The sequence below is a fragment of the Dermacentor silvarum genome, chromosome 6 (assembly GCF_013339745.2).
Source record: "Dermacentor silvarum isolate Dsil-2018 chromosome 6, BIME_Dsil_1.4, whole genome shotgun sequence".
Lineage (NCBI taxonomy): Eukaryota > Metazoa > Arthropoda > Arachnida > Ixodida > Ixodidae > Dermacentor > Dermacentor silvarum.
This window is the reverse complement of record NC_051159.1, coordinates 51,183,080-51,210,861: the sequence shown is the minus strand read 5'-3', so window position 1 is coordinate 51,210,861 and position 27,782 is coordinate 51,183,080. Positions and strand designations below refer to the sequence as shown.

The following is a 27,782-nucleotide window of genomic DNA, read 5'->3' as shown; positions in this document are numbered from 1 at the left end:
GAGTAGAGTCAATTATGCGGCGAGTTAAATCACAGCGCGTTCTACCAGGCCTAAACACGCAGATCAACGCAGCAAGCGTCAGCGCCCCTCAGCGTCCACTTAATACGCGGATACGAGCACCCGCGTCCGAATGCAGACACTGCGCAATGCATGGTTTGCCCCGACAGATGCACTGGTACAATGAATGTCCACGACGCGCAAGCATTTCCTCCCTCGCTACCAACCAGGGAAACGAGGAGGGCGACCCAAAGCTCTGTTAATTCAATTTGATGCACTCATTAACGGGTGCCCCAGCTGTCAGCGCTACTCTTGATACGGGAGTCACGATTACCTGTATCAGCGAAGCAGTGTTGGCGGCTCTTCACCTACAAATAATGAGATTCACGCATCAATGCTCAACAAGTTACATCATGCATCTACCAAAACTTTGAGTCCCATCAATCTAAACATACAGATCGGAAAAATCACAAAGGAAATTCAGGCACATGTTCTACAAGGCATGAAGAGCAACCTACTTCTTGGCTTGGACAGTGCCTGCCTCTTTAACTTGTCTCTGGGTCTTGATACCCTGACTCTACGCCAAGGGAGTGACATCCTCCACCCTCGCCCACAAAACCATTCCACGGCTAACATGGACGCTTGTTTGCAGGAAGTTGAAGTTCGTGATTTTGTGCATCTAAATGAAACTCAGAGGATGGCATTGAAGCAGCTTGTCCATAAGTACGAGGACATTTTTTTCCAAATCACAGACTGACATTGGGTGCATCACTAGCGAAACGCATCACATTCCTCTCACCAACAATGTTCCCATCCGCAGGGCTCTCTCTCGATGCTCAGTAGCCGATAGCGTCGAAATGGACAGACAAATCAACGACCTTCTCACGCAAGGCGTTATACGACTGTCTACGTCACCGTACGCTGCGCCGGCACTTCTGGCCGAGAAAAAAGGAGAATTAAGGACGCATGCGTTTCTGCATAGATTACCGCAAGCTAAACGCAGTGACGGTCCCCGACTATCAACCCATCCCTCGCATGGACGACATTCTTGACTCACTCGCGAAATCGACGTACTTCTCGACGTTAGACATAACGTCAGGTTACTGGCACGTGAGGATGCATCCGAGAGACATCCCGAAAACAGCCTTTGTCACACGTACCGGTCACTACGAATGGCTTGTCATGCCTTTTGGTCTCCGGAACGCTCCAGCTACTTTTGAACGGGCTGTCAAGTCCATCTTGACTAAACACCATTTGACGCACGTCACGAACTACTTCGATGACATTGTCGTCTATTCTGACACGTTCCCAGACCATTTGAAGCATCTAGATGCGGTTCTAAAGGCTTTTAGAAGCGAATGCGTTAAACTAAAATTGAATAAATGTCAGTTCGCACAAACTTCCAGTGAGTACCTGGAACACAGATTTTCAAATGGCACAGTCACTCCGAAACAAAGCAACGTGGAAGCAATCGTGCGGTTTCCCACGCCATCACGCCCTAAAGAGTTACAGCGTTTTCTCGGCACCGTCAATGTTTACCGTCGGTACATCGCCCGCTTCAGTGAAATTGCTCATCCATTGACGCGCCTACTCAGCAAAGACACCACCTGGAACTGGGACCCTGACTGTGAACTGGCCTTCACTCAGCTTAAGAAATGTGTAACGGAAGAACCCATCCTTGCCATCTACGATGCCACCAAACCTTGTGTGCTCTACTGCGATGCGTCCAACAAAGGTATCGGCGCCGTCTTGAAGCAGGCTGATGATGAAGGTCGAGAGCATCCAGTTGCATACCATTCTCGCAAGCTGCTCAAGCATGAAATCAATTACGCCATCACAGAACTTGAATGTTTAGCAATTATTGATGCCATAGATAAATGGCATTGTTATCTACATAGAAAACCTTTCACTGGGATCACCGATCAGGCGGCGTTGCAATGGCTTACGAACATCAAAAATCCTCGAGGCCGTCTGTTCCGATGGTCCTTAAAGCTCTCCATGTACGACGTAAACATCAAGCACCAAAAGGGCATTAACAACATCGAAGCCGATGCACTGTCTAGAAACCCTATTATTCAGCTCCTATCTGCTGAACAACTGCGAGAGCACCACCACGACAAACCGCCTTGCAAGCATACCATTGAGAAGGGAATGACCATAGTGACACGCAGAGGGATACGAAAAGTCAACGTTCCTTTTGCTCTCCGGTCTTCTCTACTTCGGAAGGCTCATGACGCTTTCGGTCATGTCGGAGTAAAGAAGACATTGCGACTTCTCTCTCCACAATATTATTGGCCTGACATCGTCACCGACGTTTCCGAATACGTTCGACACTGCGATATTTGCCAGCGCTGCAAGAAGACGAAAACCAAACGTTTTGGTTCCTTAGAGTCATTACCACCCGCGGAGCAACCATTTGATCTTCTGGCCATGGACACTATCGGAGGTTTTGCCAACTACGGGTCCTCCAAAAGATTCATTCACTTGGCCGTTGACCACGCCACCCGTTATGTGTGGGCTTTTGCACACAGAAATGAGACCTGCGACGCCTACATTACCTGCCTGAAGAGTATTTTCATTGCTGGAAAGCCTCGGAAGTTCCTTTCCGACCGCGGCACAGGATTCACCGCTGGCAAATTCAAGCAATTCCTCAAACATAACATTCATCAGCTTTGTACAAGCTCACAACGCCCACAGTGTAATGGCTTAAATGAGCGCACTAATCAGTCCATCGTCACTCGCCTTCGCTGCAAGATCAACGACGAACCCCGAAAACCATGGACGCGTCTCCTCTCTGACGTTGTCGACGAGTACAACAAGACACCCCACGAGGTCACGGGCTACCCACCCTGCTTTCTTATGTATGGCACACCATCCTACCCTCAGCTCCTCTCCAACGTTACCGAGAACCTGCAGGAAGCTCGCGCAAACGCGGTCCACAATTCCCTGGCATATCACGAGAAAACCAAGCTCATATATGACAAGACATTTCTTCCCTCAGAGCTTCAAGTGGGGGACTGTGTTCTATACGAGACACCCTGGCACCCCAACGGCGGTAAGCGCAGTGCAATAATGGAAGGACCGCATACGATCATACGCAAAATCTGGCTGTGAACTATGAGATCGACCACAGCTTGGCCCCACTCGGTTGCCAGACTGACATCGTACATGTGGGGAGATTAAGACGATATCATCCGCCATTACACCTACGGCTCTCGGGGGGAGGGAGAAGCGTGTGACGAACCGAACAAGGACGGTGCGGTGCAGTAGTGGTGAAGGAAGAAGTAGTTCCGAATAAACAGAGCTTCGCACGACCGCCATGTCTCCTGCGTTACACATGCATATATAAATCATACAGCGACCAGCGTTTTAATCCTCGCAGCTTTTAAATATTTCGTGCATGTAAACGCGTTACAATTGAGATTGGCTTCGCCACGGCCTTCACAAACGGTCGCTGCTGTGACGTGTTCGCAGAAGGACCGGCTGGGCGAACCGCTCCACGAGGAGACCGAGCTGGACGACGAGTCGGTGTCGCTGTCCGAGAACGTGGTCAAGCCGCTCAACGAGCGCCTCATGGACCTGTTCGAGCACGAGTGCTACGAGGTGATCATCACCAACACCACGCTGGCGTTCGTGCTGCTCCTGGTGGGACTTCTGCGCGCCGCCATCTACAGCAACGCGCGCTACTTCACCATCGTCATGCTCGTCGAGTTACTCTACCAGGCGGCGTTCTTCGTCGAGGTCGCCACCATGGTCAGTGCCCCCTGCCTTTAAGCCTTTAACGAGTTTAAAATACAACAACAAACAATGACACCAAGGACAGCATAGGGGAAATTAACTGCGGTTCTTAAATGAAATAAAGAAATCATGAAATAAATGGCAATTAAAGTAGATAAAAAACAACTGGCCGCAGGTGGGAAACCAACTCATGTCTTCGCATTATACGCGTGCGATGCTGTTACCAGTTGAGCGAATGCAGCGCCGTTTTTCCATGGTGTCATGCTGTCCTTGGTGTCATTGTATATTGGCTTCTTGTGATATGACTAATAAAAATCCGGTCCCTCGGTTTCCCTTCTTGTTCAAAACATAGCTTGTAATACTTTATGTTGAAAAAAAAAAGCAGAAGTGTGCAAACAAATACGTATGCTGCCGAAACAAGAATGTGTAGGTCACAGTGGATCTAGGCGTTTAGTCATCAAGCACAGCTCTTCTTAAGTACTTACGTATCTGTCACAAGCGGAACTTTTATGAATAGTCGCGAAAATTAGCAGGCAACCTTGTCGTGGCAATAACCGCTATAAAGTAAACATTGTATACGTACGGTTGTAACTAACGCCACTGAGGTTACCGGTTAAGGCGTACATAAGCTCTGTGTATAGTAAAATCAAGAGCTCAAAAACGCTCCTTTGATTTTACTATATATCACGAACCAACTAGCCCAGCAGCAAGCCTTGATAAGTTGTATTTCGTCTCAGGCGCTGACGGGTGTTAATTTGCTTTCGCGAAGCTGCTTTCCTTAAAAAGTTGGCTTAACGGGTCTATTAGGTAATGACGCATTGCTTCGTCATTGGAATATTTAGTATTGTTGCTCGCAGTGCGCGGACTGTAATTGGAAGAACACCGTGTCTCCGCATTCATGTGCCATTCTCGAGTCTCGTCTCGTTCGCACTGCATCAATATTCCAAGACAGCACGCGAACAAGCCCTCATTGCAGCTTTCGTAGCACACCAAGTGGTTCTTATATTATCAGCAAAGGTGGCTAGCAAATGACGAATAAATTTTACGAACACTAAGCTTTGTAAATTGGACCCCTGGTAATGTTGGCGGGAACAAAACGTAAATTGCCGAAAAAAAAACTGGAACGTAAAAAACGCATATTGGACAATGACTACAGGTAACACATTAACATTCCCGTTTTCCGTAAAGTAGCAACACGTGTATAAATTCAGCGTGGCTGAAAAGAAAGCCTCAAAAGAGAGCTGAATTGCCTGTATCCTTTCTTGCCTGTATATATATCGTCATCTTGGGGGCGTTCTTATTTTTTTTCCCGCAAGCTATCTGACGTAGGTTGTGTATAGGGATCAAATCATCATCGCGGCAGCGATAAAATGATAAAATGTTGTTTCGCAGCTGTCGGCGTACGGCCAGAAGGTCGTCAACCTGGACAACTACAACAAGCTGGACCTGATTCTAATGGCATCGTGCATGGTGGTGCTCTTTGTGCACGTGCTCGTGCACGTTGTGGGTGCGGGCGCCGACCACGAGCAGATGCTCGGCATCCTCTTCGTCGTCGTCATCTCCGCCCGCTTCACGCACGCCATCAAATACGTCGAGGTACGCGTGCCCGGATCTAAGACGTGGCCTCAGAGACGGCCGTCGCAACAGCAGCACATTCGAATAGGTTTCCGAGTGTGGTGTGGTTGTAATTGGAACTACTTGACCATTGAAGCACTCAGTTTCAGTTTCCATTCGTTGCTTCGCGGCAGCGGTAAAATTTCGTTGTAATGAAATCGCGGTTACACACGCTTCTATGCATTGAGGCTATAGAAATACATGACGTTTTAAAGCAACAAAACGTTATGACGAATGAAAATTCAAGCAGCACTTATAAGTACGTGGATGAATGCAAATGCATTGCGACCACCACGCGATGCCTATGTTCTTTCAGTCGTTTTAATTTAACTTCGCCTTAACCCACGACTTTTGGTGGGAGTGGGTTAACACCAAAGGTCGTGGGTCTGACTCCCACCAAGGTCGTGGGTTCGAGTGCCTTAATTGACTATACTTTAACTAACTGTGCCTTAATTAACTTCACCCTTATTAACACCAAAGGTCGTGGGTTCGAGTGTCCTAATGAACTCTATCTTAATTAAACATGGCTTAATTAACTTCGCCTCAATTGACGTCAACAACTGCCTCGATTGGCTCACTTTCTGCACCATCATTTGTCACGCCAACGCCGACAATGACGGATTTTCCGCTTCGTGAGCCATATAATGCTTTCGCATTAAAACGATTCGTTACAGTGATTATTTCATTACACGTAAGTTCGCTACATGGAGGTTTATCTGTAAATGCATGCCGCGCAGAGACGAGAACATGTGCGGGGAGTTTTCGCTTGCGCGTGCCCAGTTCTTCTCCTTTACGTAATATGCATCCCTTACAGCAACAAAATGCAAATATTGCCCGAATGATGCTTCCTCAAGAAACAGTGGAGAAGCTAAGCCACGCTCCAAATATTAATGCAGAAAGCGTCCTGGATAATTGGTGTGGCAAAGAAAACATTATAATAACATTTTCCTGCAAGATATTGGCGGACTATTTCTGTATATGCTACAGCAATAAAATCAAATAATTTCAATGTTCAGAGCACTGAACGTTGAAGGCTGTGCACAGGGCAGTCTTTCTCAGTATGCCGCTCTTGCCAACGCAAGAAGAGCTAGAGCTCCGACAAGAGACCGTATACTTAATGCAGATTGATTACTTTATCGTGCGCCCAAACTTAATACCCACCTATGAAGTGGCAGCCACTGTGAAAATTTCGGCATATGCTATCGTTGAAGCTTGTGTGTACTCCTGTATATAAACGATCAGAGAGCATAGGTGGACATCAGCGACATGTGTATGCATAGAATCGTAAAAGTTGTTTTAAGGCGTGGACTTGAGTGTCGATGAGCACCAGAGCTACTCCGCGCGACTGGGCGCTCGAAACACATTGCGTGTATTCGCGGTGTTCTTTCACTCCCGGAAAAACTTTTATGTAGCACGCATTGAGCAACAGAAAGCTTTATCGGGAGTTATTCATGTTGCTCTGCGATTTTCTCATTGAAACTTTTCATCTAATTATAATACTTGAGAAGTTGATTAATTAAGACTAATTATGTATTTAGGTGGAATGCAAAAAATAACCTGAGTATCTCCAAGCGACGGCGAATAACATTACTTTGGTTCTGTCCAGCTAGGTGGCATTTGCATATTTTGAAATCTTGGAGCATGATAGTTTGGACACCCTGTATATCGAAACAGCAGAAATTATCTAGGCATAATACATTTTTTATACGAAAACACATTAATACGAGCGAAAAATAAGAAATCTTGAAAATTATATCCGACTTCATTGAAATATTGTGAATATTGAATGACAGAAACATTTTGTGGTTAGTTAACCTCTTGTATCCCCCTTTCGACGTCGTTTTCACTGAAACTCAGTGAATCGTGGCGAAGCATCTCTTTTTCTCTGGTGATTATTGGTGTTCGCAGCGAGCGGGCATTCACTGTGCGGTGGTTCTTGAAGATATTTTTTAGGCAAGCACTAGATCACTTTACAGACTGATAAAGTATTCCTTGAAAAGTATACTTTGGTGAATACTGCAGTATTATGTTAGCTATTGCAGGAGGAAATGAAGATATGTTTCATTTCCTAAATTACATGCCAAAATTCCAGCGCCGATACGTTAGTGAGACGCCACGGATTTCAAATATATTCAAATGTTTACTTCGACACCGAAATGTCGCGGAGACAAAGCCAAAAAGCCTAAAATCTGCTTGGCAAATGACTTTTCACCGCTGTACAAGGCAGGTGGGGAAAGAAACGGTAATAAACAATAAACATATATAAATATAGGTATGTAGTATATACACATAATACAACTGCATGGAAACAAACATTGATTTAACTAAAAGGACACCCGTAAACAAGAATTATAATATGCCCTTATTTCAACGTGAGGACATATAGTGCAGCCATCCAACATGCACTGCACCGAACAAGGTATAAGTACACAAGAATACACACGTACAGAAAACGGAGCAAATATTAGATTCTTTGAAAAAGAGTATCATGTGAGTTCTGCGTGAAAGCTAAAATCGCAGTAAGAATAAACAGCCACATTTCAGCAGCACAGGCACCGAATGTATCGGTCATTAATGACCCAGGCCAAATGAAAATTTAAGTGTGTTTTGCTATGATAATATGTTGGAAGGAGGTTCTATGAAAGCCTGCGTAACTTTTTTGCAATTCTGAGTATGATTTAGCTTTTTCGCTATAGCATGTCTAGTATATATAGCTATAGTATGTTAAGTAGCAGCATTTGGTTACCGTAGCCGGTTTTTGAAAGTGGTGTAGTCTAGACGTCGTATAGTGCGGGTAGATTATATATTGTTTCATCGGGAAAGATTCGCTATACAGCAGCGATGAAAGGGTTGTCACATTCGCGCCCACTTTCGTACCGACGTAACAGTAACGTCCTGTAGAAGTCAGAGATGGCAGTTATATGGCAGTGCGCTAAATAAAGGGGGTCTGTGTGAGCATGAAAGAGAACTGCAATTCTTCGGACTACTTTTTTATAATTACTATAATGCTGAAATAATTGTTAGTGTAGTTGTACCACACATTAAGTGAAGTAAGGTTAGATAAAAGACCTACAAATTATTACTTTGGTCTCTAGGGCCAGAAATACCACAATATAGATAACAATACAGCAATGTATATTACCAGGTTGTTAATGTGACCCAACGTCTATATTAGTGGAACCCAGTAACAGTCGGGGAAGAGATCTGTGAATTTAGGTTGATGTATGATTGCTTTTGTTTTTAAGGTATCTATGCTAAGCGACATTGCTAAGCGACAACGAGTGTACGTCGCTCTGAACTTATTTTTTCAAGAATTTTGTTGGTTTTTGATGTCCGTTGTGTAATTGTTTCAGTGGAAAAGAATATACTTGTATCATATGTTAAATAATAGACACAGCATCGTCATCAATGCATATTAAATTTTTAATAAAGACATAAGTGGCCGAGTGTAATTACTTCTTTGTGGCACACCAGAGTTGTAGTGATGCTTGATAAGCAAATAATTATTAATGAGTTGCAAGAGGCCACCTCGTTCGGCGTAATGGTCCGGCTTTTGAAGTAAAATTTTTAAATTCAGCCGATGAAAAGTTTTCGATAAGCCGACAAAAATGCCAAGCAGGTATATCTGTCTTTCAAAGGTGATTCTGCTTGTTTCGCAAAGCCAAACGGGGAAGTTGTTACGTTGTTTTGCTTTTTAACAAGAATATAAATGCCTTTGTGTGTTTACTTTTCAATGGAGAAAATAAGCGGAGATCACCCGGGAGTTCAAACAATTATTTCCATCGTCTCCTTTAAGTATGACAGCAACTTTCGCAACTGGAAGTTTTCTTGGTAGAATTCCCGAGGAGAAGACAATATTTATAATGCATTTGATTCATTGTTTTACTTACTTTTAATTTAAAGGGGGAGGGGATAGCTCAGTAAAATATCGAGTCTTGCTAACTTCAGTCTTTGGCTCTTTAGAACACAATGCAGTCTATCTTTACGAAGCAAAAATCAACTATACTCAATTTCGTACTTAGCGTTCAGCGTTGTGGAAGCTACTCAAGAAGTTCCGCAATCGAAATGTACCATGTTGCGCCTTTCACGGCCAAGTTTTTTTCGTGGTTGCACATGTTCGCGCGAACCTGTGCGCGAGGCTGCCGTGATGGGCCGGAAATGAAATATCCTAAAAGGATAAAAACGAACAGCAAATTAATATAAAACAACATACTAGATTCATCCTTAGGGATTCAAATAAATATGTTTCTTTTCATTTCGCTCAGCCCAAATAAAGAACAATTTCACATAATTACTGGTAAGAAATATTTCTTGGCGCGAACGCGGCTGTTGCAAAGTCTTGCTGGCCTCCGCGGCGCTGCACTCTATTATGAAACGGGAGCATAGGCTCGAGCAGACGGCGTCAAAATTTATGGCGTCATGGCGAGCTGGTTCAAAGTCACCAAATAAAAGGTCACCCGTCTTTGTTTTTTTTTTTGTTATTGTTTTCTTTTTCTTTTTTTTCTGGCTTACCAAGCGTCATCTCGCGGCAAGAGCGGCTTTTTTTTCCTCGGAGAGGGGGGGGGGGGGGGGGGGGGATATTGTGGAAGAATAATTTACTGACGCAGGTCAAATAATTTTTTGGGTGTTTTTAGTGTCCCATTAATGCAAAGTGTGCTCGCGAATGCATCGCAGCTGCTTCTGGTCCGATGTGCGGAGCTGATCCACAGGACCCTGGATGCTTTCATCTACTCGGCGTACGAAGCGGGCCACGCCATTGTCATCGGCGAAGAGGAGGTCCAGAGGAACGTCTGGAAGTTCGTCGACTCAGCCGACATTGCCATGGAGATCCGCGGCCGCGCCACGCTCAACCGGCTGCTCGTCCTCCAGAAGCTCGCCGATATGCAGGTGTGCAGTTATACTCTGTCACGGCGGGGAACAAGGCGCCGCACACAGGCAGCACTCGTATCTTTATGACGTAAGGAACGTACCCGAGCAACATAATTACAGCCCGAGGACATACCCGCGATGAACACGTGATCTGCGATTCAAACGCAGCAGTCGGAGCGCATGGCGGCCGGTGTTTTTTCGCACCGCTGGGGGCGCTGGGGTCACAGTGTTAATGTCCCGGTGTAGTGTACAGAGCACCATACGTCACTTCCAGGCAGGGGCGGATTCAGGGCAGGCTCCAAGAAGGAGAGGGGGGGGGGGGGGGGCGCTCGCTGCATGGTTATGCAGCGGTTATATTATGAGCGCTGAAGTGCTGGCATTCTGAGCGGGGGCCCGGTCCCCCAGGGCCCCCCTCTCTGGACCCGGCCGCCAGTGCTTTCAGGCTGAAGTTTTTCTTCTGAACAGACAGTTGATTAAGTTGCGTGAAGCAATCATTTATCAGTGAACGAGAAGAACCGAGGGGCCCCGATTGTGTTAGTCGCAACCATATAAAACCAAAATATAAAGAAGGCAAGGCAAACAGTGCAAATAGCTTGTTTGTTTCTATTCAAGTGCAGCAATGATAAGCTAAAGGGAAACGAAAGTAAACGAAAAAAACACCACCGGTGGGAGGCGAACTCTCAACCTTCCCCATTACGAGGGTGTTGCTCCATCAGTTGAACTATACGGCGGCGGCTCTTCCAACGTCCGCGTTTTTGGGTATTATTGCGTGGGCAAGGTCAGACCCTGGAAAGTGTTAGCCAGCGCCACTCGTGACCGCAGAGCAACTTTACCAGTGACATAAACTTTCCCTGGAATGCGCACTTTAAAATCCTCGTTTCCTGGCTTCCTTTTAGTCTCGCTTCCCAGGAATAATGGTTTCGTTCCGGAGCCGCCAGGCCAGCGCCACCATCCTGAACGACCTGAGCAGGCAGATCAACGAGATGCAGCGTGACGGCGTTCTCGACTCCGAAGACTACAAGTGGGTGCGCTTGGTAAGGCGACCAACGGAATCGAGTGCGGTTGAGCCTATTCCCTTTCAACCAGCATGACTCCCCAGTGAGCTGTTTCATAAAAACAAAAACTTATACCTTCTGAGAAGAATGAAAATGCTCCTGCGAGAGGCTCCCTTGGCAGCTCAATACGCTTAGTACTACACTTACTATAGTACACTCAGTGGACATACACTTAGCGCTTAATTATTAAGCGTTTAATTAGACAGCTATATTCCTGCGCTATACTTTGCTCGATTTCCCTGTGCCTAGAACAATTTTGTAACCGTAGTTGGCTATAGTTTCTGGCTATGGTTGGCTATAGTACATAGCTAACTACATCTACAGCCTCCCGCATTTTTAACTATATCACGCGAGTGCCCATCACGCGTCATTTTAGCGCCTTTACGCGGCGATAATCAGCGAGACCGGCAGAAGTACTCTCAAGTGGACTAAGCATTGTCGTGTGCAAGAGTCGTCTAATGCGATGTTCCCTTCAGGGACGACGTATACGACCATATTATAGTGCTCTCGCGGGATAGAGCTAGAAATGCGGGAGGCTGTACGGTTATGGGTTCAAACACGGTTCTCTACATTCTTTATTCTAAGGAATAATTATAAAATTGAAGTTTTCGTAATGTGAACCCAGTTGCATTTCTGCATAGGAGGCGCGGATTTTCCTGGTATACATAGAAGGGGTTCTAAATATTAGGACAATTTCTTCAACATGAACAGCAGTGTTTGATAATGAGAACCTAATGAGAACCTAATGAGAACCTAAAATGAGAACCTAATGCTGAAACGTTTTTCCTCATCTTTCCTCCTTCACGCAGGCTGTCCAGGATCGGCACATGTACATCCTGTCCGAGGCATGTAGCTTGCCCACCAGCTACAAACCGATCGCCATGCTCCGGGTCATTCCGTGGATCAACTCGGACAGCATTCGCCAATTTCTAGCGGTGAGTAAACGCAGCTGTAGGCCACAGCGTTGTTTTAAATAGACTACATTATGCTGAACTCGATCCTGTTCATAACCTTTGTCCTTTAGATTAAAATCAGACCGGTGTCCTTCGCTCCAACCGAAATCATCGTGGAGAGGAAGGAAGAGAATGACATCATACTGACCTATTCCGGCATATTGAAGGTATGCATGCACGAATCGCCAGGTGTTAATGCGTGGCGACAATTAGTTTTATGTAGAAGAAAGGAGACGGTGTCGAGCGTATTTTGTTACCACTAAAAGAAAATGAACTATTGATCGGTGAACTGAAAATCAGAGACATTTCTCGCGACTTGAGCGGAGCGAAACAAAAGTGAAGATGTGCCGATATGCCAAAAAACTATGGCATAAATTGGTTGCTGGCACACGAAGCAGTTTAGTAGCACTTCTGAGGGCGTGCAGTATGAATAATAAGTTGCTTCCTTTACAAAAACGTTTTTCGCCTACAAGATTACCGGACGCATCCCAACTATGGACGTTATGCTGCTGGAACTGGTCATTTTTTCTGCTGTACCGTTCTGCGTAGAAAAATGCCTGTCTGATGCAAACTGGATGTAAATAATGCACCACGCGAGGTGCATTATTTACATCCAGTTTGCGTCAGACATGCATATTTGTACGTGTATCAACCGCCCTTGAGAATTTCACACGGCGCATTAGGCAGAAACACTTCACAACTCACATATACAGCTATTACTGTATTTTAAGAAACACACATGAACAGACTCCCTGCCTGTCCCCTATCAAAGCGACAGCTTTGAGGCCCCGGGTCACATAAAATCTGGTGTTGTCGGCGTTGTTCGTGAGTTGACCATAAGGTAAAATTTTCTACCAATCATAGTGCGGCGCGCCGCGTTTCTACGAATCACAGAGCGGCGCTCGGTTCCTTGCATCACTACCAGATGGCGCTCGCCTTCGCGCTTCCGTGGTAGCGGCGGCACCGGCCGTGCGGAGGAAAGAAAAAAAAATAACCAGAAAGCTCGCCTTCGTGCATAGCCTTCGCCGCAAGCGTTTCCCTGTAAAAATTATGGTTGCATAAGCTCCAGGTTGACGGGAAGCGTTGCAATCTTAAATGCCATCACGTTGTACCCGTAAAGGGGAAGCTTAAGTGTCGCCCAAGTTTTTTTCCCTTAAACCCTTCGCGCTCTATGGATATCATCGCGATCGTCACCATGAACACTTACGAATCCCTGGTATCTGCAGATCGAGGGGGAGTACGAGGAAGGTGGCGACGGGGCACTACCCAACTCGGCGTCCACGCTGTTCTTCTTCAACGAGGGCTACTTCGTCGACTACGTGCCCGCGCCTGCGTGCATCGGCGACCTCGGCCTCGTCACCGAGGAGCCCTCGATCACGCGAGTCGTTGCCGAGACGCAGGTCAACGTAAGTATACGTGCTCTCTTCTTCTTCTTCAGTATAGTTGACTTTGGCGTAGTCTATACCAGGGCGGTCATCTTACACGCGGCTCGCTTTCAAGGTCGCACTACGTCGAGAGGCGCGCGTAAGTGCCACTGCAAATAGGTCACAAACATTCTTGGCAGCTGCACGCAGCTTGCTCTCTCGTAGTGGAACCTCAACTCCCGTATTCTAAAGAACCCTTGACTCGAAGCTGTCCCTCAACTCCTCCGAGTCGAGCGCAGCGCCGCCCTTCGGCTAAAGAGGACACTGCGCTTCTCAAGAATTGTCACGGAGTGTCAATGAAGCGTGGTGACCACTTCTGTCGAGGAGAGGCGCCTGGCCGTCTGTTTTCTAAGTAGTGAGAAAAGGACCATTGAGATACACAAGAATGCGAAGAAATGAATTAGAAGGGAAAAATCCGTACGATAACACAAAGGGCCTTGCCACAGCCTTGCTCTTTGAGGCTCGAGCTGGTTGCCTAAGGACAAAAGTTGTCGCAGTTTCACCAGAAAGGCGAAGCATCAATTGCGATAGCAAATTTGTAGAGAGCTATATGGAGTAATGATATTAGCTTTATCAGCTGTATAAACTTGGACATGCAGCAGCACCGGCAACACGCAGAACTGTTGTCGACGCCGTCGGCGTTTTGCCCGCGTTCGCACAAAATGCGTGCGGCGTTGGTGACTGTTGCCGGAGCCTCTGATATAAATAGGCACTTGGTGCCGCAGCTAAACGTCGCCTCCCTTCCCTCCCCCCCCCCCCCGGCCTTTCGCGCGTCGGAAGAAGGCGCGTTTGCTCTACATATATGGTGATTGTAAAGGAGGAAAGAGACGCCTACTTCTGCAGCCTTTAAGCGAGCACTGCGCAGAACGCGCGTTTGTTCTCGGCCGTGCGTTCACTCCCCGTGAAAGCGCGTGCCCCTCGCGCCCTTTCACTCGCACATACAGCGTTCGGCGTGCGGCGACGATTTCATCTCCATTGACGTCATACGGAACCTCACGGCGACGGCGACGGCGACGCCGACGGCGACGCCGACGGCAGAAATCTGCTTTTGAGTGTCCATATAATTGCTATCGCAATAAAAAAATAGAGAAGATATTGATACGGCCGGATCTGTTAAAGGCATAGGTAGCTGTACAATGTACACGGAGGTTTTGAGGAAGAGGAAGAAAATATTAAGGATATGCATAAAAAATGGCTAGAATTAAAAGTGTGTATAGCATATCTAAATAACTCAAGCAGGCTAGGTGACTTTTATTGCGATAGCAATTATATGGACACTCCAAAGCAGATTTCTGCCGTCGCCGTCGCCGTCGCCGTGAGGTTCCGTATGACGTCAATGGAGATGAAATCGTCGCCGCGCGCCGCCGAACGCTGTATGTGCGAGTGAAAGGGCGCGAGGGACGCGCGCTTTCACGGGGAGTGAACGCACGGCGGAGAACAAACGCGCGTTTTGTGCCGTGCTCCCTTAAGGGCTGCAGAAGTAGGCGTCTCTTTCCGCCTTTACAATCACCATATATGTAGAGCAAACGCGCCTTCTTCTGACGCTCGAACGGCCGTGGGGGGGGGGGGGGAGGAGGAGGAGGGAAGGGAGGCGACGTTAAGCTGCGGCACGAAATGCCTATTTATATCAGAGGCTCCGGCAGCAGTCACCAACGCCGCACGCATTTTGTGCGAACGCGGGCAAAACGCCGACGGCGTCGACAACAGTTCTGCGTGTTGCCGGTGCTGCTGCATGTCCAAGTTTATACAGCTAATAAAGCTACTATCATTACTCCGTATAGCTCTCTACAAATTTGCTATCGCAATTGATGCTTCGCCTTTCAGGTGAAACTGCGACAACTTTTTTTTTCACCGCCCCGTTTCAAAGGGAATGCCAATGAATCATCATCATCATCACCACCATCATTTGAGATAGAGTGTTTGTTGAGGGAAGGAACGTTCTGGTACACGGGGGTAAGCATCACTAATCGTTGGGCTTGGTTGGTGCTGTACAGTGAGCTAATAGTGTACGGTTGGGGGACGCACATGGGAACGCGGTGTAGGGAATAAGCAAGTGGGAACGCCGCGTAGGCCATGCTTCATCTACGGCGGAATAACGTTTCCACGTTGAACGAGACATTTAGGATGTGTGCCATGCATGGGTGGCGTGTATAGCACATCCTAATGCACGTATGTAATATACGTATGTCCTCTATCCGCTCGAGGACACACGTATATTACATACGTGCATTACCGGCAAGATCTTGCCGCCTTTTTTTAGAGCGATTGCCCTACTACTCCAGAGACAAACCCAGAAAACGCCTGCTTCTGTAAATCTGACCTTCAAGCTAAGCCAAGGTCAAACTGGGACTTAGCCTGCTACAACCGGCGGCTGCTACGTACGCCGCGTGAGCGCCCATATCTTGAAAGCGATCAGCGATGTGGACAAAGTGCACGGTCGCACAGGCCTTATCTTCAAAATGATCTGTGATGTGTACAAAGTGCGCCGAGGGCTGGTAGCTTCGTATGCGCTGCGATTTCGACGCTTAGTTCGCGTTGATGCGAGACGCAACATGAAATCGATGCTGCTGCCGCGCCGAGCAGCGCCTGTGTGTTGTCTTGTGGTGCAACTGTAGATGCGGTAGTTGCTGACGGCGCCGAGCAGCGTTTGTGTCCTTTCCCAAAGCAAGCGAAACCGGGCTGTCGCTCGAAAAATCTGGTTTAACCGCGTTCAACCATGGCAAATTTACCTTTAGGTGTAAATTCATATTGCAAATAATATATGGGCCATTTCGCAAAATCGATAACATGTCGTAAAGCTTTTTAGCATTTATCTGGGCAAAAATGTCTGCCGCTAAGAAGTTTTGGCTGTCGCTACAGACTAAAGGATTTAGGTATCACGCATTTTAGAGCAGCAAAATGTGGACGGGCAATAACAGCGCGCTTTGAGCCATGGGGTTGCGCTTTGAAGCAAATACAACCAGAAGGAGCATACTATGAAGCGAAAGAAAGCTTTAGCTTCATTAGCTGCCGGCTTGTTGTGGGTGCTAGAAAAGTTTTCCAAGTATTCTCCGCCTCATGGGTCATCCGTTGCACACGTCGTATCCCGTATATAAGCGTGTCATAACTATCCGTACCACATAAAGCGGTGGGGCTGCTGTCGCGAGATCTTACAAGCCTGCCTGCGCAAAATTTAGAGATATATACCTGCCCACTTGAGTACCTCGTTAATCGGGAGATTATATCCACGCCGAAGGAGGAGGAGGGGAAAAATCGACCTTTTTTCCTGCATCGCTGCCAAGTCAGAAACACCTCTCAATGGCTGCCCGTGCAGTTACTAGGCGTTTCGGTTCTCGACCCGAGGGTACGCGTGCGTGTGTGTATAATTAAGGAACACGTATGTGCTATGTCCCGAAACATTGGCCCCTTTACGCGCTTAATAGTCTTCGCCGCACAACAAGGCTGTATGACGGATAAGCTAACTTAAACAAATCGGTAATTATGCAACACATATTGGACATTTGCCTCATGCGCATTCCTTAGCGTCTGTCCCGATCTGAAGTGAACTGAAGTTAGGCCTACACTGCCTACACAAGGTGCATGACTTGGACTCGCTATCTATAGCGCATACTGGAAATTACGATGTGGCTGTGCTGCATGACGAGTCCCCCCCCATTTTTTTTTTTGTGCTCGTGGGAGCTTAGGTCAGTTTTTACGAAATTTATAGCGGTGCCCATACAATCGGGATATTTGGTGAGAATTCGGGACAAATCGGGAGAGTTGGGAGGTATGGCTCAGATGTAACTTGTCGAGGCCAGAGTACAAAAACAAGATACTGCTTAGTTGCACGCCAAATATTGTTTCTTTCTTTTTATTACCAATGATTTTTCTTTCTTGCGTCCGAGCAGTCTGCTTAGACTAAGCTGCGTAACTTGCTTAGACTAAGCTGCGTAACTCTGCTTGATGTACTGCATTTTTAAGTTCGTAAACAATTACATAGAAGTTTACAGAAGTTAACTTGCTAAGAAACTTCTCTAGCATAAGCAAAACGAGAAAGTGGTAAACCAGAACTGAGTAATGGGGAATGATTAGAGGGCTACAGTTCACTACCACGATTTAGTGGGTAATTTTCTTGGTTCAATACATTTAGCAACTGTAAATAATTTACAAAATACCAGCTTCAAGGTTGTTTTCCAAGGTTGTTTTTATTTCCAAGTACTTAATTCTTGCCTAAAAAAAGTCAATACAAGAATTCAAGAAGGATGTCGTTCACGAAGTGATAACGAGCAACATGAAATACTTGTGCAATACAACGTGAAATCGTACATTAAACAGCAGAATTTCCAACAAACTCTTAAAGCCCCCGCGTACTCTAACAAAAAAAAAAAGAAATGAAAATAAAAAATGTCACAGTTTCGCCCTGAGGGCGAAGCAATGAATGCGATAGCAACACAGCAATGTCATACGAAGTAAGGTCAGCGGCTTTGGTAGCAATATGAATTGCAGTAAACATGAGCTGATTAAGTAAGCAGGTGTGCTGCGGCGTAAGTAGACCGACATGAAGAGAGACTCGATGACCACGATAAGGCACGTGTAAAACGTGGTGTTGATGAGAAGCGCTTCCCGTGGGCAGCGCGTGCGAAGGGACACACCTGTAGCGCTGCACTGCCGATCCGGGCAGCATTGCATGTGTAGCGTGCGTTGGAAAATGTGGCCCGACTATTACTAACTGAATGAACAAGCGTGGTGTGAGCGCGCACAAACAAACATGAATAGATCACACTGAATGACTGCAGACAACGACTGTCAAAACGTTGGCAGCAAGCGCATACGCCGCAGCGGGCGAAGGTATGTGCGGTCTATCGCTTCAACGGAAACTGAGCTGCGAATGCACAGCGCATAAAGGTCAGAGCCGTGTGGAGATAAGAGACGGTGCGGGCGAACGACGAGCGCGGTTTTTGGCAGAGTAGAAGTGCGCCCCCCCCCCCCTCCCCCCGCTCCCTCCGGCGCTGGCTTCCCGCTTCCTTGCTTGCGCGTGGGAGATTGAGTGCGTTCGCTCTCCGTGATAGCGCGCGTCCCCGCACGCTTCCGCTCGGGCATACGGCGCGCGGCGGAGATTTTATCTATACGGAACCTATCTATACGGCGACGGCGACGACGACGGCGACGCCGACGGCAGAAATCCGGTTGAAGTGTCCATATAATTGCTATCGCAATAAAAAAAAAAACCTTCACATTGATGCACTGATATGAATCTAAGAATTGCCGTTGTGGTCTGTAAATTTTAATTCGGCCTCCCTCACCCCTGTAGCCCCTCGTAGTTTTGAGTGTCGCGAGCCCCATAAAGGTAATTTTCACGAAATATCCCCTAATTTTCAACTTGCTTTCTTTTGTTATTTCAGGCCTATATGATCCCGAGAGAGCGAGTGATTGAAGCTATAGGGATCTTCACGAACGCACCGAGTTTTCTTTACGATATCTGGGCGTACATTGCGAGGAACATCGGCCTCCTGGTTCTTCAAACGCATCCCAAGTACCAGGCAAGTGGGATATCACGACATTAATATTGAGTCGTATTCTTTGAAGAAAAGTGTTATCCAGAATAGAATTTCGTTATCCGGCATAACCCGCCGTGGTTGCTTTATGGCTATGGCGTTGAGCTGCTAAGCACGAGGTCGCGGGATCAAAGTCCCGGCCACGGCTGCCGCATTTCGATAGGGTTTAAATGCGAAAACCACCCGTGTGCTTAGATTTAGGTGCACGTTAAAGAACCCAGGTTGTCCAAATTATTCCGGAGTTCTCCACTACGGCGTGCCTCATAATCAAATCAGGGTTTTGGCACGTAAAATCCGACAATTTAATTTTTATCCGGCATAAGATTCGCGCCATGTGACAGTACCTAGTTCAAGCGGAGATCGATTAACCCTTGGATATGAAGCCACGCAATACAGGATTTTGGGAGTGCGGGCTGTGACTGTAGCACCCGGGCAAGCGTTGCGTCCTACAATTTAGTACTGTCTTTTCTGAGATACAGAATCTTGCATTGAAAAGGCAAATTATCATCCATCCGAATGTAGCCAAGAATGTATACGAAGGAAACCCGTAAAGCTTCGCAGTTGAGAAAAAAATTTCGTCCTGCTCTCAGATGCTTTCTGAGAAACCCGTATATAGGTTTCCTTTGTAGCTTCGTGATATATTCGGGTGGGTGACAATTGTCCCTAGCGTGACAACTTCCCCCACCTTGTGGGATTGCGCGGAACTGATTTGCCAGAATCCGACAATGAGTGATGCGCAGTCATCGGATGGCATCTCTGCCTTGTAGATAATGACGGAAATTTCAGGACTAGTGGAATCGCAATATTGCTCCCACTGAAGCCCTACCAGTCCGGGGCCACAACATTTGCTTCCTCATTTCAAGTAGCTTGAATCGTGCCGACCAATGCGAGCAATGCAGAATAAACCACTCATGAAATCAAGGAAACAGCTTCTGATAGAGTAGCTTTGATGTGGCGTCTATGCTCGCAGTACGAAAAATAATCGCTCTGTTGCTAACTAGTTATTCGTGATAATTGCGACATAATGTGTTATGGCTTTCGCGCCTTCTTTAATTGGGACTACGACAGTTTTATCTAAGACACAGATAATGATTTAAGTTCCCCATTAGGCCTAAAGTAATATATATTTATATGTGTTTTTTTTTCAATTCGCACGACATGGTTCACAATTGAAAAAAACGTTTCAGCACTCGGCCATGCCTCTCGTCTGCTATGTGGCACGGTGTTTTATACTCTTTTACAACGATTTCAAGCAGTTCATCACGGTTACTGCGGCAGCTTATTTTGTTCCCTTGCTTCGCCTCGCACAGACATGGCCGCTCGAGAAGATCCAGCGCCGCTTGGACTCGTTCCTGATGCCCAACTTGGAGATAGCGACCAAGTTCATACTGACGCCCGACATCCACGACGCCATTCTGATTCAGGGCGTCGCTATTGACAGCGAGACGCAGGAATACCTGGTCGGACCCATGTACGTGCCTCGCAGCACTCGCAGGCTCAGCTTCCCGGTAAGCCAGTCACCGCTGTCGTATGCACGCACACTGCGCTGTTCACTGCAACCAGCCTGACGTGTTCTTGTATGGAGACTGAAGTGTATACAGTTCTGGTGCCATACCACGGTGGATGCACTTATAGTCTTACCGAAATTGAAATCATGCTACCGGTTGGATACTTTATTGCTGCTGTGAAAAAAAATTATTAGAAAGATTAGAATGATGATTAGAAGTGTGCGCTGAACCAGAATAATCATGAAAGAAATACATGTACAGTGCAGTTGATGGTGGTTCAGAGCAGACCGTCAGCTGCACTTCGCTCCTCGAACATGCATGAGGAGTGTTGAGTGAGCTTCTGAACTGTACTTTGCAATGTGGTGAACGTGGTTTGAATCATGGATCCGGGACCTCAAATACGTAACGCTCTCACATTTCTGTCGCAGAAAATGTAAATCTGCAGCATCTCTTATAACTACCATTGTTACTTTTGGACGTTAGGTATGATCACTCACGAGTAGCTGCATTTACACTGATGCAACAATGGAGCATTGCATCACATTTCTTGCTCTTCCCATCCGTGCAAGCTGCTGCAATGTCTTGCAAAGCCGAATTGCATTAATGCATCAGGCGAGGGTAAATATATATACGCGAGTTTACTCAAGCGGTGCTTTTCAACACTCTTGCATCGATCATGTGTTTCGGGTACGTGTGGACTCATCCGCAGTTGCGCTCTTGCCAATGGCGTTCGACCATTTTTGCAGTACCGTGGTGTACAAATTCACGCCCCAGCGATGACTCTCTCTGCATGCATGGTAACAAACTAATTTCTAAGGTCGTGTTTTATGCTAAGTGCAAGCGCCGGAAGCGATGGCGGAGCCAGAAACACTTCGTATATAGACGCCATGTTTTGGACACCACTTATTTTCTACGCACGAATGCTATATACGCCTAAAAAACTGTGGATCGCTTTGCAGGGAATCTTTCACCACCGGGTGAGGCCCGTGGTGATAGTGATGGCTGACAAGCGCTATCGCTTGCCTCCCGAGATTGACTGGCTGCAGCCCACCGAAGGCGGCGACAAAAACTACGACGAATACATGAAGCAGGAGTTTGGACAGGAGCAGATGTATATCCAGGAGGACTACTGACCTGCTCCGGATGGCTCGCCCATTAGAAGCCGGTGTCACTGCGGCTTCGTGAAAAATAACGCTTAAAGAAAATTTGTTCCGCGGTAATTCGCGAAATGAAACGTCGGCGGTTACCCCTGTTACCCCCAGGGGGTGTATTTTTGTGTTACGATCTTCCCGAGCCAAATGAACGCGAGTCAGTGAACTCGGGCTTGAAATTTAATTCTGTTTTCAGCGTTATTTCCGAGGATCGCTGTATTTCGCATACCAATTTATTGTATTCGACGATCTCTTAAATATACCTATTAGCGAGAGAGCACGAATGTACGTTTATAAAACACGCCGTGAGCTAATACCGCTGAATGCAGTAAGTCGTCAAATGCATTTAGCAATGTATAGAAATTAAGCCGAAGTGTACCTGAAACGTCTGTTTTGCGCGTATGAAGTGAAGTTTTCTAGATGATCCCTGACAGATTTGGCTGATCGCCACTGTTAACTACTGCTGTCTTGCTGAATAACCAACTCACAGGAGCATCTCACAGGACACCACTCACGTCGGCTCATTTGTAGCCCCATCTGTACAACTGTAAATATCCAGGTGGCCGGCTTACTTCTTTACGGAATTGCGCAGTGAAAGAACCAAGGCAACGTAAATGTTCTCAGTGCAACAAATGCATGACTTCAAGCGCGTAATTCGTTTAATAAAGGTTTTTTTTTTTTTTTGCCGTGATTTGTTGCGTCTGCTCAGCCGACTTCTTGCCGAGTAAACTGGGCTGATCCCGGGGATGACTGTGGATGAAAAGTGGACTGATCCTGCGAAGACTAGCGTAATCTTCGGTCGCGTGCATCACGTGTGTCGCGCGGTAGGGGCAGTAGGAGTTTCCGTGTCTTGCCGATTTGCCGGGCTGGAACGTTATCGCATAAGATGCGCTGCAGAAGATGAAAACGCTTTGCAGATGACGAATAGCTTTGTAGCACGCATTTAAGCTATCGACACAGCTTCGCTTCTAAGCGCTTAGCACCGGGCTATTCTGCAGCGGGTGAATACGTAAATTGTCCAACAGAATAAAAAGTGCTGCAATATAAAGCAACGGCGTGAACCATATTTGCGCGTGACGCTTGGAGCTGTTTGGATGCATTACAATTTCTTGAAACTTGCTGACTGCATCCTTTGGCTTCCTTGGAATACAATGCGACCCATATTTTTTATGAAAAACTAACTAGGCCCGAGCAGATGGCATCAAAATCTGTGACGTCACGGCGGGCTGGTGAAGGAACATCAACGCGGCGTCGCCTCTCGTTATTGTGTCTTTTCTGGCTTTTCTTTTCTTAGGGGCTACAGTGACGTTTTTTGGTATTGTGTAAGGTTGATGTACTCCTATAGTATTACAGCTCAAGTAACGTTTACCTTAAGTGACCCTTTAATATTATTTTGGCAAGAAGAGGAGACTTACAGTGAACTCTTTAAATGGAACCTGAAGCGGCCAGGAAGGTTGGTTCCGTTTACCAGGAACTCCATTTACTGAGATACATTGCAGAGAGCATCGCATGAATACAAAACCAATCATGGGGATGGTTTTCCGTTCAAGCGGCAGTTCGGCTAAAGCGATTTCCGTTTATCGATATTCCATCGATTACCGGGGGAAATGAAAACACTTTTTTTCTTACGGCGCAGAAACCCCTGCACCAGAGCGTCAGTGTGACGTCATTGATTTCAATGTATTTTCTCGTTATGTTGACGTTTTCTTGCTGCGTATAAGCTCTCGGAACCTGTAGGGCAGACTTCATAGTTACTCTAGAATAAGGCAGCTGCTCATGTACAACTTGACCCGAGAGGCTAATAAATTCCAGTTTGTTAAAATGTCTCCGAATCTGTCGCACTGAAGCTTTTTTCAGTGGTGACTACGTCATGATTGCGAAAGCCAGTTAAATTGTGCCAGCTAATCTTGTGAGCGATTTCGAATTGTGCCCACGCTGTCTGAGGACATGGAAGCTCCTGCTTTGAAAACCAGAAAATACATTTGAAGCGACAGCGCAAGACATTCCGGCAGAACCTATCTCACGGTGACTGTCGATCGACGTTTACGCGACTAGCATGCAAGCTATGTATAGCGACACATCGTATTGCTGACAACTTTATTTACAATATGTCATTCTGAAATGTCTATTTAGTTCGGCTATGCGCAACATAGGTACACTGTCTCGATACGGGTCCGACCCACTTTGCTGTGGCACTCGCTCGCCATGGGGTTGGCCGCAACCATGACGTCATGGAATGACGTCGATGTTGTGACGACGACGGCACGATGACGGTAGCATGACGGAGCTCCATGGAATGGTGACGATGGAACGACCCCTAAAACGGCATCACGAGCACGCACAGACACAATGGTGCATGCTACAATCGACAACTCTGGTCACTTGGCGTGTATACGGCTAGAGACGTAGGTCGCTACAACGTGAAGGTATATTCGAAGCGCTTCGTGAATGGCTACAAATTTTAGGGCCACGCCTAATTCTCTTGTCTGTCCCGCTAAGTCACGAAAACCGCAAGAACGCCCCATTTCGAAATGAGATGTACGCGCAGCTTATGCACGAATAGGCCCAACAAAAGAAAGTAAATTATTTCAGATTTTACGCCTTATCGTCATTAGCCCACTGTTATAGGCCAATAATTTTCGGGACGCACCCACTTCACCTGTCTGGCACAAAACCGAATATATATATATATATATATATATATATATATATATGCCAAACAACATAAACATATGCCTGTAAACGAGGAGAGCCTTTGAGTGGGTTGTACAGAAAGCATATATATATATATATATATATAAATATGGGGCTACCCAGTTCCGAAAGGAATCGATGTTGTCTGGCCACCGATCGCTGTGGTGCTTGGCTGCTCGGAGCCATTTGCCGGATTGCTTTGCGGATGATTAAAATGAAGATCGCAACGGAATATCAAGCGACATTTATGCATTCCGAGTGAAGCACCACGCACTTATTTAGCCTACACCCGCGCGCATGAAAAACTACATAAAAGGGCGTTTGAACACCTTTTTCTGTCCTTGTGTTTTCCGCTTAATTGCTGCACATACAATTCTCCTCGGTCGAAAGCACACCTCGTACAAGTCGCCGCGTAGAGATGATCAGCTGTTTAAATAGTGGCTGCTATCTTGTGTGCGCTGAACGACATAAAAACGATGTGGAATCGACGCAAACGTCGCTACGGCTTCAGAAATCAGAGGCCGAATTCACTAACCTTTTCGGTCGTAAGTTTTCTTTACTGACCGCCTTCACTAATAATATATCAAGGACCAAGATTAGCGGGAATGAGCTTTTACGAAGAATTCTAGCGTAAGAACTGTTTGTGATTACGGGCACAGAGTACTTGCGTTCATTTCGAAATTTATTCAGAACCTTTTCTGCATCGAAAGGATATAAAATATCTACAGAAGCACGCAGGTGTTCATTAATTAAGCGCCTTTCTCGAAAATTAAATTGCTATTTATGGCTTAATATATAATTATCTAAATAAGAGAATAATTTTTATTCCACTGACTCACTCAAATACAACGGGTGTGCAAAAAATTCGAAGATATCTAGCTTAAAAGTGTAATAAGATTTTGATCAAAGTGCACGAACTTGTTTCGGACGATTAAAAATAGGTTCTCGTATAGCAATCAATGATGTGGAGTTTTTTAATACTGATTTTCCGACTGGAACCACGGCCGATCACGCGCACTGCACCGAAATACTCATTAACGAAGTGCTTCTCGAAGTAATCCCTAGCTCAGCAGGTGAGGATGATTGCTGATGTTTCGCTTCTTGGCAGTATAATGTAGTCGAGCCTTTTCGGCGGCGCGACAACGTCGCTTTGCCAACTTTTCTTCAGTGAGGATCCATTTTGCCGGCCTTCTTAGGAGACTTCCGCTGCACGCCACCGCAACCGTAAAAAATCCACCTCAAGCTAAGGGAAGCGGACCAATCACAGACGCCGGCGCAGCCCTTCTCCCCCGGTGATACATTTTCGCTCCTATGATTATCTTCAGTGAGGATCCATTTTAGCGGCGTTATTAGCGTCCTGCTACACGCCACCGCGACCTTCAAAAAGCCACCTCAAGCTAAGCAAGGGGAAGTGGACCAATCGTAGACGCCGGCGCAGCCCTCTTTACCAGGGGATCCATTTTCGCTCCTATAATTATTGTCAGTGAGGAACCATTTTAGCGGCGTTATTAGCGTCCTGCTGCACGCCGCCGCGACCTTCAAAAAGCCACTTCAAGCTAAACAAGGGGAAGTGGACCAATTGTAGACGCCGGCGCAGCCCTCCTCCCCAGGGGAACCATTTTCGCTCATAATTCAGCGAGGATTCATTTTTGCGGCGTTACTATAGCGTCCTGCTACACACCGCCGCGACCTTCAAAAAGCCACCTCAAGCTAAGCAAGGGGAAGTGGACCAATCGTAGACGCCGGCGCAGCCCTCTTTACCAGGGAATCCATTTTCGCTCCTATAATTATTGTCAGTGAGGAACCATTTTAGCGGCGTTATTAGCGTCTTGCTGCACACCGCCGCGACCTTCAAAACGCCACTTCAAGCTAAGCAAGGGGAAGTGGACCAATTGTAGACGCCGGCGCAGCCCTCCTCCCCAGGGGAACCATTTTCGCTCATAATTCAGCGAGGATCTATTTTGGCGGCGTTATTAGCATCCTGATGCACGCCGCCGCGACCTTCAAAAAGCCACCTCAAGCTAAGCAAGGGGAAGTGGACCAATCGTAGACGCCGGCGCAGCCCTCTTTACCAGGGGATCCATTTTCACTCCTATAATTATTGTCAGTAAGGATCCATTTTAGCGGCGTTATTAGCGTCCTGCTGCACGCCATCGCGACCTTCAAAAAGCCACTTCAAACTAAGCAAGGGGAAGTGGACTGATTGTGGACCCCGGTGCAGCCATCCTCCCCAGGGGAACCATTTTCGCTCATAATTCAGCGAGGATCCATTTTTGCGGCGTTACTAGCGTCCTGCTACACGCCGCCGCGACATTCAAAAAGCCACCTCAAGCTAAGCAAGGGGAAGTGGACCAATCATAGACGCCGGCGCAGCCCTCTTTACCAGGGGATCCATTTTCGCTCCTATAATTATTGTCAGTGAGGATCCATTTTAGCGGCGTTATTAGCGTCCTGCTGCACGCCGCCGCGACCTTCAAAAAGCCACTTCAAGCTAAGCAAGGGGAAGTGGACCGATTGTGGACCCCGGCGCAGCCTTCCTCACCAGGGGAACCATTTTCGCTCATAATTCAGCGAGGATATATTTTTGCGGCGTTACTGGCGTCCTGCTACACGCCACCGCGACCTTCAAAAAGCCACCTCAAGCTAAGCAAGGGGAAGTGGACCAATCGTAGACGCCGGCGCAGCCCTCTTTACCAGGGGATCCATTTTCGCTCCTATAATTATTGTCAGTGAGGATTCATTTTAGCGGCGTTATTAGCGTCCTGCTGCACGCCGCCGCGACCTTCAAAAAGCCACTTCAAGCTAAGCAAGGGGAAGTGGACCAATTGTAGACGCCGGCGCAGCCCTCCTCCCCAGGGGAACCATTTTCGCTCATAATTCAGCGAGGATCCATTTTTGCGGCGTTACTAGCGTCCTGCTACACGCCACCGCGACCTTCAAAAAGCCACCTCAAGCTAAGCAAGGGGAAGTGGACCAATTGTAGACGCCGGCGCAGCCCTCCTCCCCAGGGGAACCATTTTCGCTCATAATTCAGCGAGGATCCATTTTTGCGGCGTTACTAGCGTCCTGCTACACGCCACCGCGACCTTCAAAAAGCCATCTCAAGCTAAGCAAGGGGAAGTGGACAAATCGCAGACGCCGGCGCAGCCCTTCTCCCCCGGTGATCCATTTTCGCTCCTATAATTATCTTCAGTGAGGATCCATTTTAGCGGCGTTATTAGCGTCCTGCTGCACGCCGCCGCGAC

At 47.0% G+C, this 27,782-nt stretch overlaps 1 protein-coding gene across 1 annotated transcript in view; it reads left to right on the top strand.

The window, feature by feature from the left end:
• LOC119455501 (uncharacterized) overlaps nucleotides 1-22,319 on the top strand; it is a 109,380-nt gene extending 87,061 nt beyond the window's left edge. Inside the window, exons 15-24 of the mRNA XM_049669006.1 lie at nucleotides 3,472-3,750; nucleotides 5,128-5,331; nucleotides 10,024-10,236; nucleotides 11,115-11,252; nucleotides 12,083-12,208; nucleotides 12,298-12,393; nucleotides 13,453-13,632; nucleotides 19,032-19,169; nucleotides 20,495-20,692; nucleotides 21,652-22,319. Of these exons, the coding sequence (XP_049524963.1) occupies nucleotides 3,472-3,750; nucleotides 5,128-5,331; nucleotides 10,024-10,236; nucleotides 11,115-11,252; nucleotides 12,083-12,208; nucleotides 12,298-12,393; nucleotides 13,453-13,632; nucleotides 19,032-19,169; nucleotides 20,495-20,692; nucleotides 21,652-21,825 (1,746 nt within the window). The 3' untranslated portion in view covers nucleotides 21,826-22,319. The remainder of the gene's footprint in view (nucleotides 1-3,471; nucleotides 3,751-5,127; nucleotides 5,332-10,023; nucleotides 10,237-11,114; nucleotides 11,253-12,082; nucleotides 12,209-12,297; nucleotides 12,394-13,452; nucleotides 13,633-19,031; nucleotides 19,170-20,494; nucleotides 20,693-21,651) is intronic.
• Nucleotides 22,320-27,782: the final 5,463 nt, after the last annotated feature.